This window comes from Rhipicephalus microplus, chromosome 8 (genome assembly GCF_043290135.1).
Source record: "Rhipicephalus microplus isolate Deutch F79 chromosome 8, USDA_Rmic, whole genome shotgun sequence".
Lineage (NCBI taxonomy): Eukaryota > Metazoa > Arthropoda > Arachnida > Ixodida > Ixodidae > Rhipicephalus > Rhipicephalus microplus.
The window spans coordinates 22,956,401-22,974,450 of NC_134707.1; the positions used below are offsets into that span (position 1 = coordinate 22,956,401).

At 46.3% G+C, this 18,050-nt stretch overlaps 1 protein-coding gene across 1 annotated transcript; it reads right to left on the minus strand.

The window, feature by feature from the left end:
* Positions 1-337: 337 nt before the first annotated feature.
* LOC119165741 (uncharacterized) lies at positions 338-2,668 on the minus strand. The gene is made up of 3 exons (XM_037417821.2): positions 2,511-2,668; positions 963-1,194; positions 338-434 (listed from the first exon to the last, which is right to left on the minus strand). The coding sequence occupies exons 1-3, from the start codon at positions 2,511-2,513 to the stop codon at positions 430-432; spliced, it is 240 nt and encodes a 79-aa protein (XP_037273718.2). The 5' UTR covers positions 2,514-2,668; the 3' UTR covers positions 338-429.
* Between the last annotated feature and the right edge of the window lie 15,382 nt (positions 2,669-18,050).

Here is an 18,050-nt window from a genome sequence, read left to right on the forward strand (position 1 = left end):
TTTGCCCATCTGTCCACTACGTGTGCATGAGAACATTTCTGCAGAGAGAAAGAGAAAGAATAAACTAAGAAAAAGGCAGGGGGGTTAACCGGAATTGTAGCATCCGGTTTGCTACCCTGCAACGCCAGTTCAGAAGGTTGTGCTGTGACGTAACGCGGTTGTAGATGTTGTCAGAGCGGGTAAACTGACGCACCATGCTTTATTTGACACCAACACGTGTCGGTACACTTGTCGAGTAACCGAATATGTGTCCCTGTTTGGAACTCGTGAGGCTGTAGCGTGCCCATGCTAAAATTAAAAATAGAAACAATGAAGGACGCGAAGATGACAGGCCAGCTTTAGAAGTCAGTAAAGAGTTATTTTATTGGTACTCCATCAAAGATTTGTGGACATTGTTCCAGTTGACGAGGCTTTTCATCGCAGCATTCCTCAGCCTGTAATAAAAGGAGATAGTTTTCAGACATATTCACCACTGGTTCATGTAAAAGCTACCGCCATAAACTTATAGATAATTGATTTTTAAGAAATGAAAAATAGCCTCCAGATACCCCATTCCAAACTGAGTACTCAGAAATTAGTGCAGGAAAATTGAAAGCTAGTTGCTTTGTAGGGCTATGTACCGTTCTCCAAGAAAGCTAAGAATGCCAGATATAACTAGAGGTGGTGTACAGTTAACAACCCATTATCGTTGCAACTACGTAGATGAGCAAACCGGCAGAGCTATCAAGTCTATGGAGGACATACGGCACCATGTACTTATTGTCAAACGCCGAAGTTAGTACGTTTCATGTTTGAAGTCAAAACCGTAAACTCCAGCTCATCAATGCGTAAATTAGGTGAATAGGTAGGAGCACGAGAGCTGGCGCTAAGTACGGCAGGCACTAACCAGATCAGTTAGCTCTAATTTATATCGTTATTTGTAAGTTGTAGCACGGGGGTTTAGCCAGTGTGGAAAGACTCACCCGCAATGTAAGGCAGTGGCGCGACGTACGGGTAGGCTGCAACCACAGGATGATGCACCTTGTGCGAGTACTGGTACGAAACGGCAGAGGGCGCCGCCAAAACGGGAGCAGGGGCGGCCAACACGGGGGCTGCAACCGCCGGTGCAGGGGCCACGAGTGGTGCAACAGCTCCGGCACGAACCGACACGGCGCAACAGGCGGCCAAAATGGTGAAGACAAGGATCAGGGACTTCTGGAAGAATACGAAACCGTGAACACGAGAAATGTAAAATGATAGCATGCGTTACAGGCACCGCAAGTCGCTTCTGCGAAAATCGATAAGAGAAAGTAAACTTTACAGAAAACTTGAAGCAAGTTTAGGCTTCGCATTGACATCAAGAGCACCAGCTTAAGAGCACCGAATGGGGACTACGTCCCCTTTCTTTAGCTTGAGTCAACCGAGCCATCGTTGCGATTTAGATGCCTGCATGATGTTCACGTTTCGGAAACCGTCCGTTCCATTGCCACCCTGACCCTTATTTACTCGATTTCCGTAGTGACATAATCACCTAAACTTGCCTGCACGAACTGCCCTGAGGAATGTCGCGAAAGTTTCAGCCTTTATTGCCTATCCAAAATCTTCATTTTGTGCATCCACAGGTGTGTTCTTTTTCGCACACAGACAATGACGTCGATGACATTGAACTGGTTGGCGTATGAAGCACTTAACCTTAAAAGGCAAAATTGTTAAGTGCCCGTTTGTAGCACAAACCTACGAGATAAGCTCCTACGGATTTATCTAGAAATAAAGGTGGAGATTAGAAAATAAAGTTTGTCCTAGTACGTGGTATGAATCTATAGTTTCAAAGTAATTTCGATGAGGTCGTTTTAGGATGCAGCCTGAACTTGCCAATCCGCCATGCAAAAGCAAATCGCTGGAAACCTTCAAGCAGGTACATCGCATCTTTCTAAAATGTTATGCGAAAGCCCTAAAGGTGAAAGATGGTTGAGAAAAACGATAAAATTTTTTACTCAACCGTTTGTTGCACAAAGTCATCAAGCGAAATTAGGCAAGCTTCAAAGAAAGAAACATGATTTTCAGGATGTTTCGTTGCTTAACATTGTAATCGCTGACCGAAAAGATACAATACCTTCCCTATCAATACTTTTTTGCAGACTAGTTGGTTCATACTTGAAAAATTGAATTGGTGCACAAACTTGAAGGAAAACAAGGGAGACAGGAAAGAGCGCAGTTTCGCGCTCTTTCCTGTCTCCCTTGTTTTCCGTCAAGCTTGTGCAGCAATTCAATTTTTCAATCCTTCCCTATCATTTCATTTTGGTTTCGGTTCTGTTTACGGTGAATTTCTTACTGCGTGTAGCCAGACGCGCCATTGCTTAAGCCATCCGCAAGAATGCCGTATTTTAGAAAAAAAAAAATAAGGTACAGCTATGTTCTATGTGGTGGAATATTGTAGAAATTTGCGACGTTGTCATACGAGTATTAGGATAAACAACATGGTTTGTCAACTTTCTAAATCTAATACTTGGCTACGCTGTAGATTAACTTACCATTTTGATTTGGGTGAACGAAGTACTCGGTTACGTCACGGAAGGTGCGATGGCACTGAAGATCGAGCGATGCTTCTTCCAAACGTGGCGGCTCCCGTTATATATACCCGAGAAGACACCTTCTCAGACACCTCCTCCCTGACGACCCCTCGTCACTTTTTCACCCAATACCACACCGGCGTTCAGGCTGACCGCGCAATTAGGAAAGAAACTACGAAAGGAAGAAAAAGTCTCCACGGACGCAGCTACTGGGTGACACCTTCCGCGGTGTCATCGGGGGTGGGAGGTCACGCTGTCTCGCTCATCCAGGTTCGCGTCAGTTACAGCCGCCGTTTCGTAATCACCGGGTGGCAGTAGTTTCACACCTTAACTCCTACGTACAAGATATTCAAGTGCACAATGGCTCCGCAGGGCATAAATGTTTTTTTTTTTTGCTCTCTTTTAAACGACGAAGTGATTAGTCCGGCATGGTCTGTGTCAAGGTAAATGAGCTTGTGTAGGGACTAGTTGGAACATACTGCATAATAAAGGCAGTGCTGTTTTTTGTGTTTCGAACTTTGCAACACCGCCTTTTTCATCCTGCGTCAAAATAGGGTAACCTAAAGATTTCGGACAAACTTCTGCACAACAACAAAAAAAAAATTGAAATTGGTCTGGTTGCTACGACATTTATGTACTCAATGATACGTTTGCCGCTCTCACGTTGCAACTGAGCTTAGCTTTGGGAAGATTGATGCCAGTGCGTGTGCGCAGAACACGACGAATTCATACATCGGCCTAGCGGGAGCACCAATCAAGCCAGTGTCCTTTTGAAACGGCTGCTGGAACGTGTCGCTCAAGTTAAAAAAAATTCCTTCCTTTCTATGGGTCATATTTTCGCCAGTTTACGTGCATGCAGTCTGGTATTGACTTCCTCCTGAAACATTTTACCACCGGGGCGAGCATTGTGTCAACTAGTTGCATTATGGATATACTTTTTTATGTATTCTGGTGATTTCTTTAGGGACACTCATGTTGCCAGATATGGCATGTGTCGTCGTTCCTGTCTTTTCTTTATTTGCCTCCATGTTTTATTCATGGCGAACATATGAACCACATGCACTCAAGGCGTGTTCGTGTCCACTCCCACATAGAATTTCTTTACGCTACATTATAACTAATCGTCTGTCTTCTTGAAAATTCACTATATTTTTCTGTGCACGCGTGCGCAACACTTGTGACTAGTCGAATAATGACAGTTCGACACGGCTCTTCCGCTTATGTCTGTACAGCGCATGTACGATGCACGCCCTTTAGTATCACTCTTTTTTCTTTGAAGGCCTCTATTGAAATAAAACGAGATTAATGTTCGTTACTTCTGCCTCGTGTGACTCCGTTACCATTAATTGTCAAGCCACGGAGCCAAGAATGTAATCCCTTCGCGCGTACGACACCGTGTCGCCGTTGAGCATTACGTCACGGGCTAGCGGTCACGGCTGACGGCTCACAGGGAGTCAACGGGGAGCAAAACGCGCGTCATATAACTCTTCCTGGGGCGTCCGCATTTGGCTTGCGTAACGAATGCCGGTGGCTTTCGCACGTAATCTACACGGAATAAATCACACGCGTGTTGAAAGCCAGGTCACGATGAAAGCAAAAGCGAAATGCTAAGCGCGTTACTTATGTCTGCCGCGCTACAGCGTTGAACGGAATAGAACCAAAAAACGCGTGACATGAGAAGGTCATTTGAAAGTCGACGTTGCGGGCATGCGTGTGTGCGTGCGTTCGGGCCGCAGAAGCAGCTAGAAGACACGTGCAATCTGAAGTCACAGGAGACTCGGCATTGCCGCCTGGAAATATTTTGAAACAGTTGCGGAATGTGCAAAAGAATTGCGTTGCTTAAACCCGTTGCTTCAAGGTGAGTACCGATCTGTTATGCGTAGTGTGCGACGACTGTTTAAAAGCCACCTTTCGCAAATGCAAACGTCTTCCGAGAGCACTTACCGATTACGCAAAATCGCTGTCTCTCTGAATCAAGTTTGGTTAGGTTACGCTTCCGGGTATTTGCAAATTCAAGTTTTACTACGGCTGGCTAGCGAGCTTTTTAACGCGACATCGTTTAAAGAGCACATCTTGCAGAAATTCTGGTGTCGGTGACGTTGGTTTTGAGCGAGAAGTTACTCACTCTCCGTGGTTCAGAATCGCGACCGATGCAGATAACGGAGACCTTAAGAATTGGGGCCCCAAGTTACTTTGCGAGTCACCAGGACATATGAGCAGAAAGGAAGCTGAAGGCTTGCACTTTTGCGATCGTGTTGTTACTGTAGATAGCTTGCACCTGACGTCATGGTCGCAGGTCCATAAAGTACTGGCTCATCAACGTGGTGGCCTTGAGGACGTAGATGAAGCAATATCACACCACGCTTGACTTGCTTCAATATAACAACATTGTGGCCAGAACTCCATTATCATGTATCCGTCAATAACCAAAAAAAAGTTGCAATGGTATAATCCGGGTGAACAGTGTAAGTGCCTCAGACAGACTGGCCGCCCCACCATGGTCATACTCGGCTGCTGACCCGCAGGTTGCGGGATCGAATCCCGGCTGCGGCGGCTGCATTTCCGATGGAGGCGGAAATGTTGTAGGCCCGTGTGCTCAGATTTGGGTGCACGTTAAAGAACCCCAGGAGGTCGACATTTCCGGAGCCCTCCACTACGGCGTCTCTCATAATCATATGGTGGTTCTAGGACGTTAAACCCCACACATCGATCATCAAGACAGACTGGCCGACGTTTCGATAGGTGGACCTTTCATTTTCAAAGGTGACGTGTCATCCTTGGCGTGTTTGTTTTTGAAGAGGTTAGTAGTGACGTCATCTCGTGGTGGTGGCGCGTGTCCCTGCTTATAATCGCCGTCTGAAAAGAAAAAAAGAAACCCATAAAGCAGAGCAGTGCAGTCCTCGCTTCATTTCAAGTTTTTCATCTTTTTTTTTTCTTTTTCAGATGGTCATTATCAGCAGAGACACGCGTCAACACTAAGGACACTACTAACACCATTAAAACTGCCACGCCAAGGATGACATAGCGCCTTTGAGAAAGATAGGTCCTCCTATCGGAACGTCGGCCAGCCTGTCTGAGGCACTTCCACTGTTCACCCTGAATTATCTCACTACATGGCTCCTTTAAAAAAGTGGCAAGGAATATTACACTGAAATTAACGCGCGACGTTGCAAACCTTTCGCGTGTCACGCCGTTCACCAGCATGGTGGTTTGAGTATAGCGTCAGTACAAGCAATCTGCACCCGAAAATTGAGAATCAGCGTTGGTCCGTTGCCAGGCGTGTTTGTTTGCCAGCAGAACAACGCAGATGCAGTGCGGGCCACAACGCAGCATGACTCCTGTTTCGCATGATATTATGGCTTTCACTGGTAGATCTGGAGTAACTTTTTTTCTTATTATTTTGCTCCGCAGCGACGAATCCGAATCTCGCTGGTAGATTTAGAGTGGGGCCACGCTTTTCACTGTTAGTTTCCGAGCAACTCGCTCCTAGCCGGATGGAGCTCACTGCTCCGCCGCTAAGTTGAGGATTCGGGCGCAAGTACGACGAGCAGCATACGTCACTTCCGTCATTGTGTGTGGGCTTACAGCTTTGCGAAAATGTCTGCGTTCGCTGCATGCTGCGAAGGAACTGCTGTCTAGCGTTGAGCGCGCGCCCAGCAACAGCCGACGCACAGACGGAGAGATTTCCTGGTGCTCGTGTGTATATTTGTCCGCGCAACACAAGAACAGTTTACCGCTAAGGTTAAGTAGCGCAGTTTTTAACAAGCACAAGATGGATAAGAAGGGCACGACACTTGCTATACACGCGCAGCTAAATTTATTGCGGAACGGCCTCCCGCGAGGTGCTAGTGCGTTTCACTGGCAGATTGGACTTGGCGCAATCAGACCTCCCAATCCGGGATTTCATTGGCCCCGCCAGATCTCCCAGTGAAAAAACGACACTCCCGTGTGGCACCGCGTGTGTTTGAGCCCCACGCAGCCCGCGTTTGACCCAGTTCTCAAACTCTGCTGATCCTCCGAACGAAAGAGCACCCTACCCAATGCAGCTTGGTCCCCCCAGCGTCTCGGACTCGTGGTCCGCCAATTGTCTCTCTTAAACTGCGCGAGAAGACGAAGACACAAGCAAGAAAATGACTAGAACACTGCTACTACATTGGTGCTCTCACTGTTCTCTTACCCGTGTCTTATTCTGCAGAATCCCAAATAATAAAGAACCGGCTGTTAGAGCCGGCGTGAAATTACCATTGTCTTTTACCTATTCGCCTAAGGAGACCCGAATGTAATTCATTCTTCCGTGTTTCGCTTTTATTCCCAGTCGACGGTATCGATAACTGCGCCTTCGAAGTATTTCTGCGCCTATAGCCTAGTTCGGCAAGTGCTCCGACAGCGGTAGCAGTGCAAGCTTTCTGGTTTTCGGTGTCTCTGAAATCGGCCCATCTATATATGTGACCGAGCCATGATGTAACGTGACAACGTCTGCATGGGAAGTCGTAGCGACGTCGTTAAATGACGATGTTTTTGTATCATTCGTCTTGACGCCATGAATCACTTTTCGCGTTTGATCACTCATCATCTAAGGCCGGAGTCGGTAACTTTTTGAGGCGCAGGGCCAAGTTGCATGAAGCCTACAGGACGGAGGCAAGAAGGTACATCCTGACACTGGGGTGGTGTCCTGAAGGCAAAGAGAAAGAATTCAGGAAATTGTTATTAGTGCACAAGGAACGTTAATAATAGATATCATGCTTATTTTACTCTTTTCCTGTATGACCTTAATTTTATTCTCGACTGACATGAGGTTTTTCAGTTAAGAAAAAACAGGCACCATGCGGCTTGCGCATCGCATGGTGCCCTTGTGATATGTGGTTTTCACCTTAATAGGAGTGAGGCTTGCTTGCATTCATTCAATACATGTTGATGAACGACACACGAAGAAAGCAATTATTCGCATGTCATGACTCCTACTTCTGCTACAAAAAAAACATTGTAAATAGATGGGCGACTAACAATATGGTATATTATCACGGTCATTCACCTACCGGCAGACCACCCTGTCTACCACTAGTACTTTTTTTTTCTTTCGTGAAAGCTGTGGAAAAAAAAAAGCACTCCATTTCTCGAAAAGAGCTGCTGCGTTTACTTTATTGCACGAATAGGAAAGTTCAAGAGTCACTCTTTCTTGAGTTTCATGCGAATGACGTAGCACGCCAGGCATTCGTAGCCCTCGTGAAGTTGCGCTTGAACGGTGAGAAAGCCTGTCCTCTGAAAATTTGTGACAAATATATTAAAACTGCTAGCGTTGGCCATTTCGTGAGGAGAAAGAAGAAGTGGTGGAGGAAAAGCAGAGAGGTTAACCAGTCCTGGAAAATCCGTTTGCTACCCTACACGTAGAAGCGGGAACGGGGAGATGGGAAGAGAGAAAGAAAAGAGTGGAAAGAGAGAGTAACGATAGCGCATAACACATCACACACACACTATAATGCAATTAGTCTTACGTCCTTCACGCACCCGTGATAGACATGCTGGGATTTGATTCGCCAGAACAACGACGTCATTACCATGCAGGCTGTAATCGAAGCCTCTGGATTAACTTCACCTACCATGGATTATTCATAGGGGTATTCACACGATTATGAGATATCGTAAAAGGTATGCTTTTGGTTCCCTAGGTTTTGCACTCTCTAACGTTTTCCAAACACCAGAGCCGGGAAATGCGAATAAAACTTCATATTTAGATTTTGAAGATTCAGTCAGCCAGAATCTAGAAGCCGGCCCAAACGCAATGGGCATTGTCACGACGAGTAAACACAGAATTGTAGAAAGGTTGATAGGTGGGCTAGGTGGTATATATTCATGATGAAATATAGGGAGCGCGAACTAACGGGACACAAGAGAGGAGACAAACGTGCGCAGACTGAAACCCGGTTTATTCATCGAAGATAATATATACCAGAAAGGCGAGAGAAAGAGAGATACCGCCTTCTCTCTTGTGGCAGGTTATATATTGGGAAGACTAGGCGCTGCCTGAACGTTGGCCTGCGAGAACGCTACAATGCGCTAAAGTCGGCCCCTGGTGTACATATGTCCGCCCATTGCCCGAAGTGTGGCTGCGCACCTGCACTTTCTCGCACGTATATATTATACACCCATCGTGACACAAAAACTAGAGAGATTGCGGAAGCCTTTTTCTTAAAAAGAAAGAATGTTGATTGTTGTATCAGCTCAGCGTCTGTATCACTGTTACATTGTGAAATATCGTTTCTGTATGACACTTGATCATGGTGGAACCTTCTCGCTTGTATTTCCCTTTACCTTGTCTTTCTGGTATTTATTGTCTTCGTTGAATAAACCAAGTTTCAGTCGGCGCACGTTTGTCTCCTCTCTTGTGCCCCGTCAGTTCGTGCTACCAATATTCTATTATAAGTAAACACAGTTTCACCGAGTTTTCGAACTCTCTGATTTGCACGCAGCCTCAATCGCAGAGATCTGCGTTGGTTTCACTGGACGATAATGAATTCATCATTGTTTACGTCTGCCACGAAGACATGACAAATCTGCCGCTAATACGCTGCTGGTTGCTGCCTCGTCGCGGTATCACTCTGCCATGACACGTTGCTGAATAGCAGGCCCCTCACTATCCAAATAGAAAATGTTTATTCAATGCAGCGCTCTTAAACTTATATTTCTACATTTCCAAGCATCACAGTACCTTTTTTTTCCTCGGTCACAGTGATTTTATTCAGAGCGACAATGGAATAATGAAAAATCGTGTCAGTACTCTTTTAAGGTGCACCTCAGTGTCGCCAGTTACCAAGCAAACAAGCGTATACTCTTCCCAAAAGAAGTCCAACAAAAAAAAAAGCAGAAACGTCAGGAATTGTCTTATTCTCGGAAATATTTTTAAATATAAATAAATGTACAAATGACAGTTAAAAATTACCTTATAGTTGCGTATAGCGAAAATATGCGCAACCATCAACAAAAGCACTTAGTTACTTTTTAACACTGTTAACTGGAGCGAGATAAAACAATGCTGGTTGACCTCCTTGTCTTTCTTTCAGTTTATTATGTCTCACCTGTACGCAGTCTCCATTCGAGTAAAGGCACGTTTTGCCAACTTATAATCAACGTCACTTGTTTATTCTCTGAACGTAAGTTTGGTTTCAATATTTCACAATAGGCGTGTGCATGGTAGTGTGGGGTTGGAGGGGGGGGGGGGGCTAACATCGGCCTTGTACATTGACTATGTAGCATGAGGGGAAGCGCTCCTATGAACTTTAGGCCTCCTGGATAGGCAACCCTGCAAACGCCTACACACTGAACTACTCAATGCCATCGACAAACACGCTACTATGAATTACAAAGCGGATTGGTGAACGTGATGACCACAAAGATAACTATGTTTGCTGGGAAAACATAAGTAGGCTAAAGAAAACGTAACGAGTGACTCGACGAATTCACAATAGACTCGAAGAAAAAAAGAGAACATCACATCATATCGACGGTGTGAATGGTGATGACTGATGAGTGGGGCAAAGCGCTCTTACGTCCGTGCATGCGTCCGTCTGTCCATGCGTGCGTTGGTCTTTCTGTTTGTCTGACTGCCTGTCTGTTTGTCTGACTGTTTGTGTGTCTGGCGACTAGCACGAGATTCCGCGTCCAACACTTCACTTCGTCCATGTCCCGCCGACAATCTCACACGCACGACGATGGTCCAGTAGACTAAGAGAGGCACTTGTTCCCCGCACACCCACGCACAGCCCGCGCAGCAGCAAATGGAAGAGTAGCGGTAGAGTGCCGTCTAGAATATCCTCAAGCAACTGCGATTTGTATGTGCTTCTATGAGACAGTGCCAGCTGTTATTACTTTTCGGGAGATACTATCGATCCCGCGTGACGTGGGACAAGGTTAAGACAAAGAGGTGCTGTGCTTCTAAAAAAGCCAAATACGCTTATCATAAGCAGAACTGGCCCCTTTAGTACACCTACATCTTATCACACACGTGTTTCTTCCATTTGTGAATAAGTACGCCGAAGGTTGCGGAGTAGTTCCGATAACGATGCTTCATGGTCTTTCTTCAGCATTGTTCGCGATAAACAAGTCGTCCCATGCCAGAATGGCCGTGAAAGTTGCAGCCCTTAAAAACTTCAAGCACTCTCAGAAGTATGCATACAGAATAGAACTATGTTTATCGAATCGGTATTTCACAGCATTGCCGAAATACGCACCGTTTTTTGGTTTTCAAGTGCTTGCCTAATCGAGTAGGAAAACTCGTAGTGGTATCTTCCAGGAGCTAAGGGACATCTCCCTCCCCACATTTTTGTAAGCCGGAGCTCCTGCGGCGTTTCCGGGTCGCACAACTTGAACGTGCTTCGAAAGAGAAAGAATATATATAAAAATAAATTTTAGACGCAGGCATACCAGTCTCGGCCACTGATTACTTCACAGACAGCGTTGCTGAGAAAATCAATCGGGACACTTTTCAACACTGCTCGGAATCATCATCGTTTCTGTTGATTCCTCGTATCCGAAAATTTGACTAAAAGCACGAATGTGGCGCAGGTCGCATATTGGAAATGAGAATCTCTTTTTCTGGCCAAGAGGCGTTGAGGTTTTGGAACCCTTGCAAAAACTATACTGGTTTGGATGTGGAGACCCGCATAGGAGCAGCGAAATAATCATTCAGCGATGTTGTTCCTCTTGATGTATTGACAAGATGAATTTCTATGATAAATTGTAACACTGCATAAAACAGACGCATGTACAACACTGTTTCTGTGTCCATTTGCACTTCGCTTTCACATGCATTCACACATATTCATGGCGTGCCACGCTCGTCCACGCTCTCACAATTGTTAAAGTCTTTCTTTGGACACTTGAACGCATAAAGTTTGACTTGTTAGTCTGTCTTTCTGTCACACTATTCAGAAACCTGGTCAAAGTTTGAGCACTTGCTGAACGCCCACTTATCTTGAACTGGTGGCTGCGTTCTCACTTATGAGCATTTTCTGTCAAAAAGGAAATATTACTCATATCTGAGGCGCAACATCAGTACGTATTTGCTGGTGTGTTCCTTTACTAGAAAATACCTAGATACGTAATTCTAAAGAACTAATTCTAAAGAATTCGATTTTTTCATCGCTTCATTTGGGTTCTTACGCAACGATTAAGCGCTCTGCGCATAGGCGCGCTTAGAGAGAGGCTGCGAGGTGAACTTGAGGGCGGGGAGTGGCCGCAGACCCTAGTCATCTAAAAGGGATGCCAATTTTGTCCTATGTTTTTTTTTTCAAACGCCATTTTAGTTGCACAGAGTTATGCCTACCCCCGTAAAGACTTGTGTGTATCCGTGTACTGCTCTTATTTGTGTTTTACCTCCCTTTTTACCTCCCTTTTTACCTCCCAGTACAGAATAGCATACCGGACACTAGAATCTGGTTAACCTACCTGCCTTCCTTTTTTCTCGTTTCTCTCTCTCTCTCTCCTCATGCAGTAGTGAATTAACTGTTTACACCTCGCCTTTACCCAGCAAAGCTGGGAACTGATGAGACGCCTCCGTAACAACCAGAATACCGTTTTATCTACAGAAGTGTTCACTGTTAAGGAGAACACCTGAGTGCATAGCATGTTTGTTCACTGTCTTACGGAAGCACAGTAGCTTAGATATGCATGACTACTGGTGATTGAATTTTTTCAGTCTTTTTCACACACTGGTGATGTGCGTGCACATTGTTTTCATAATCTTTTACCGGCCAGCAACACTGATGGTGTGCATTCGAGTCTTCCCTTTAAAAGTAATGGTACTTTACACTACCACTTCCATTGCGAAGTTCAGTTTCTTGGGACTCGGGGGTGTGTGGAGGGGGAGGCGGCATTCAAACTTACTCCCCTATCGTTGATCCCCACACACGTCAACGCAAGCAAGGTTGACACTAATATGGAGGCAGCTAAACTTGCCGACAAGTTTGAGCTTCATAGGATAAAGCTTGGGCAGACATTTTCAACGCGCCAAGTTCTCTGGTCCTTTGCACTACCCATCCTGGAATACGCAAGCATGTTTATTCCTAGTGTTATGACCGTCGTCAGTAGGCGCCATGCTGTCACTGAGAAACGAAGCCGGGAAGTGCTCCAAAGCCCGGAACCCCAGTTCTCTCGGAACCAGTGTTTAGCGGCGGGGAGCGACAAAGGGATTATAAGACGGTCCGTGAGCCAATGTCCCCGCAAGCAATTCCTCCGGGCCGGCTTGTTTAGCGAGACGGCGAAGCAGACCGACCGCACAGGTAGTGTCTCCCCGATTCAAGTGTCTACTCCTTGGCTGCCCTTTCAGGAAAAGATGGAAGAAGCAACCCAACCGCCAAATTGTTCCGTGAGAGAACCCCATTTCCCCTCGCCTCAGAGCATTGCGCCAAGAGGTGCAATAACTATTCGGCGGACCGTGTGTTACTGACTGATGCCCTGCGGGTGGTGTCTTGTGTGTGTGATTGGCGTTCCACAATCAAGGAGGAGGAGGAGCCCGACAGGGTATACAACGATGCTGCGAAGTGCGGGACGGCACTCTGAACCACGTAATGGTTCAACCACCGCGCTCGTGATTTGTGAAACTCCCAACCTCTCTATGCTATAAATAAGTGTAGATAGTGCCATAAACCTGTTTTGTTTTTCGTATCCCCATCTTGTCAGCGTTTGTTTCCTCCACCCAAAGTCACACCACGTTACCACAAGAGACCGGGTAGACCCCGGTCCGCAACAACTGGTGATCAGCGCTGGTATTCTAAGCTACTTCTGGTGAACAGTGCTGAGATCCACAACACTAGTTATAAGCCAATCCTTGACCTCTCTTGGTCCTTTGTGCGAGTCATGAAACGCTTATTTTTGTGTCACGCGTCTTTTTACCTGCTTCTAGGGGTTCTTCGCAAACGGGCAGTTTCAAGCAAAAGCGATTTAGTCAACAAAGTTGCTTGACAGGTGCACTGAGGTGTTCTGGTGCCATGAAGTGTTTCCATGACTTCGCCAATGTAAGCTGAGGAAAGCGTGTAAGCTACACCTTCGTTCTGCCAGTATACGCATACACATCCAGTGGAAGATCTTTTGCGGTACTTCGACTCCATTACAAGCGTTAGTTGCTCCCCTTGTAACGCATGACGAGTATAATTGGATGGCTGTTTTTGCAAGCTCAATGTCTGCTACAGTATGAAGCATCTAGTTGGAGTCCGTAATAAGTTACAGCGTGAATGCTGCTTTATCTAAACTGTTCCCAACTGCCACCTATTCTGGCAGGGTGCACGTACCATCTTAAATTGTGGCTCGGTTCTTGTGTGGCGTGCATGAATTTTTTTCCCGCACCTATTAAAACTTGAGCTTCTGTTCTCAAGACCGCATGGTGAACCGGCGGATTTCTATCAAGTGTGTTTCGCGGTTCTCGACCACGCCGCAACTCACCACGACCTTCTGTTCCAGCACTGGTAGCTGAACGTCTCCATGTCCGTTACATAGAAATGGAGCAGTGGATTTTTGCGTAAGTATTGCGTGAGATTAAGGTAGACGCTGATGTTCCGGTAGGGGTCCGTGAAGCGTTCCGAAAGGACGTTCACATGAAAGAAGGAGATGTATGCTTTGTTTCGTACGGGCGGATCGAAACCTGCGCAAGCAGAAACCACGTATTTGTAACGACATATTGCAATTCTTTCATCACTTCGGCACTTTCGTTCCACTTAATGTTTCGCATATTATAGATGGACCAAGACTTTCACCTCAACGTATTCAAAACGATGGTGGTGTTTGAATTCTCATAGTTAGCTGCTGCGCACATGTGACGTCGTTTTAAGCACTTACCCCAGCACTTCCTTGCCCCTGCACACACCTCCTGCCTTGCTTCTACGCGTTCGACGCGACCAGAAATCTCTGCACATTTCTCGCGACCCGCGGCCATGGTCACTATGGTTATTTAGCGGTTATGGTGCGTTACCAAATCTGGGTGCATTTCTGTGGAAGCAAAATCTCAAAGGCTCGCTTGCTTCGATTTAAGTGCCCGATGAAGAAGCCTCGGCGGTCTAGGAGCCATCCACTTCGGCGTCGGTCACAAGCAAGTCGTCGTTTAGAGACGCAGAATTCCCGAAACTATTGTTTTGCCGAATACCAGGCGCCGGCATCGTTGGCTGTGAGCGAAAGAGGAGCGTCGTTCGAGAGTGAAAAACTGATAACTAAACATGCTAAAAAAGATAAATACGAAAAATCAAGAAAAAAACGATGAAGTACACTATATCTAATAGAAAAGATGAGTCGACTAGTTCACTTGTGACTGCAAGATATCATGTGCGACAATGAATACTGATCACGAGAAGCGGACATTATGAGCGTTTCCACTTATGCGAGCACAATGTGCCAATTATTTCATCTGCATACGCTCATGCAGTGAAAGAGGGAGAGGATAAGACGGCAAATAACTGCCTTCTTGAGAGCACAACGCTCTCCAGGTGGCATATTAGTGCACAAATATGTGCATGCTGAGCGCGTTGGTGCATGTATGGCATGTTAAAGAACCCCAACTTGACGAAATTTCCGGGTCTCTCCATTATACGGTGATCCTCTTAACTAAGTCGTGCATTTGGGAAGTTAAACCCCAACAATTTGTTGAAAGGTACAGAGTAGCCCCGCCATGGTGATCTAGTGGCTAAGGTACTCAGCTGCTGACCCACAGGTCGCGGGTTCGAATCCCGGCTGCGGCGGCTGCATTTCCGATGGAGGCGGAAATGTTGTAGGCCCGTGTGCTCAGATTTGTGTGCACGTTAAAGAACCCCAGGTGGTCGAAATTTCCGGAGCCCTCCACTACGGCGTCTCTCATAATCATATGGCGGTTTTGGGACGTTAAACCCCACATATCACATAGAAAGGTACAGAGTAGCCATGTTGTCAGCGTTCAGACATCATCAGAGTTCCGACAGGACGCGTACCTTGACAATCAAGCACGGTTGCGCCTTTCTTGCGCAACGCCTCTTCTTCGTCCAAGCTGGTTATCACTGGCACGTCGTTAAGCGCGGACTCATTCCGGGCTGAGCCGTAGTCCTGTTTCGCAGAGATAAAGACGAGTGACCCGAAAAGCAATGCTACACAAGTCCTCATTCTGCGGGACGTTGTCTGAGCGCTTCGTGAATCGCTTGCCTCGAGCGCTTTTGCAAAAGACCTGCCTCGCTTTTTAACTGCCGGCCGAGTCACGCCGAACACCGTGGTAACAGATGTGTGCTTTATTGCGATATGCAGCAAACTCGTTTCTTTTCGTCGTGTTCTGTTTGGTTGCCGACATAAAAGAAGGGATCCAGAAAATTAAGTGCTTGGAATTGCAGTTCAGCTTTGCTGACCACCGACACAATGATAACGACGATATTGCTTGAGCTAAATACGTAAATGGCTCGTCGTAATGTTAAAATACTAAGACTTAGTGATTGCATTTTTATTCAACTGAGCTGCGAGTAACTCTCAAGAAAAGTGTCACCGCGACTGCTATAGGTGGAACACGGAGAAATCCACTGTATTCTGTGCCACATGGAGGACTGCTGCAGGCTTTTGGAGATAGGGTTCAGGATTATGGTGAACTTCAGTTCTCAGGTGAAGCAGGTGTTTCTGCTGATGACTTTGTTAGACTCTTAGAGTTCTATTTGTCTTCTACTGTTGTGAATTTTGATGACAAGTTTCATGTTCAAAGAAAGGGCGTATGTATTGGTTCAGCTGTGGCTCCTGTGTTGTGTGATTTTTTCTTGTCGGTCTTTGGTTGCCGCATTCAGGATAAATTGCAAATACCACAGGTTGTCAAGATCTTTAGGTATGTGGATGATTTTCTAGTAGTTTTGAATGATGTTGATGGCCTTCACATAGTCATCCATGATGTTTTGCATGTGTTTCAGAGTGAAAGTCAAGGCCTGAAATTTACGCATGAAAAGCCTGATAAGCAAGAGTTGCAATTTCTCGACATTAGCTTGCTTTTTGGCGATAATCACATCTGTTGGAAGTATAATCCTAGATCCAAGAAGCCCTTGTTACGTCATGACAGCGCCCATTCGAAGCTTGTTAAGCGAGGCATTGCAGTGAACTGTCTGCAATCAGCCCTAAATAAGTCGTGTGTACATGCCATTTCATCTAGCTTTAATGCACAGGTTACCAGATTGAAGCAGGTGGGTTACCCTATTGAATTAATTTCTGCGATGTGTGAGACCCTGCTACGGAACACGAAACGCGATCAAACAAGGCAAAATGATAGTACCAAAAAGAAGAAGCATGTGCAAGTTATCCCTTATGTTTACAAATTCTCGCATAACTTGAAGAGAATTGCATCGAAGCATGACGTGCCCATGACCGTGCGCGAGGTATCGCTCACCGCGGCGGTCCCGGCGGATTCGCAGGCGGGGACGCCGGAAGATACAGGGACTCGCTACTCACTTTCCACGAGATCATGACTCATTATCATCTATCTCGGAGGACTTTTCCACTTCCTCATCCTAAACTTACGCGACCGCAATCATCGGCGTACAGGATGCTCCAAACGGGGTCTTTCCCTTCGCGAGGCCGGTTCAGCCATTTTTCGCCCAACATCGAGCCGCATTGTCCAGACTGCGGTGAGGCGTATTGCTCATTACCTCATATGCTCTGGCAATGTCCTGCGTTACGTGACGCAGAGTTGAACAAAGAAGAGGACTGGGAGGAAGCCCTTCACAGCGGCGACCTCCTGGTTCAACTTCGGGCTGTCCAGAGGGCCTGCGAGAGGGCGGAGGGCCACGGTCTTCCGGTCCCTACGTGGGAGCGGCCCGCGACTGCTACGGATTCCCTTTAAACGGGGCCGTTACTACGCAGTTCCTCAGGACCTGAATAAAGTTCTTTGTCTGTCTGTCTGTCTGTCTGTCTGTCTGCAGGTTGTACTGTCCGCGCTCTTCAAACTCTCGAGGTTATGTGGCATGGCCTACAGAGGAACACGGCCTGGGTGTGCAACCCAACACAGGGACAAGTTCACAGATTGTATTTCCAATGTAGTTTATAGGTTTCTTTTAAGTTGTGGACTTGAGTACATTGGTCAAACTGGCAGGTGTTTTAATGAAAGGGCGAAGGAGCTTGACTATACTGTACGCAATACGACCAGTGGTTTTCCGGCTGACCATTGCAGGCGTTGTGGCTGCTCTCTTGACTTTCGTAGTACTCGGTTTTTTAAAATGGGGAGGGATAAGATAGAGCGCGACATTGTTCAGGCTTTCTTAATTCATGAAGCAGGTGAGAAGTGCGCGAGCAGGCCTTCCATATCCTTGTCTGACGCTGAAATTAGTTATCGTAGAGGCTTTCTTTGGTTTTCCGTGTCATTTGCTTTATCTTGACCTGATGCATTCCTCTCATCACGCCTGCGCGAGTTCCTTTGAAGACTTTATGGTTTGCAGTTTTTTATCGCTGGTTAGAACCAGCCTTCTTTTCTTGCTTCTAAACCTCCTCTCATTCACATTTTAGGCACATATATGCACCGGTGATGGCAAT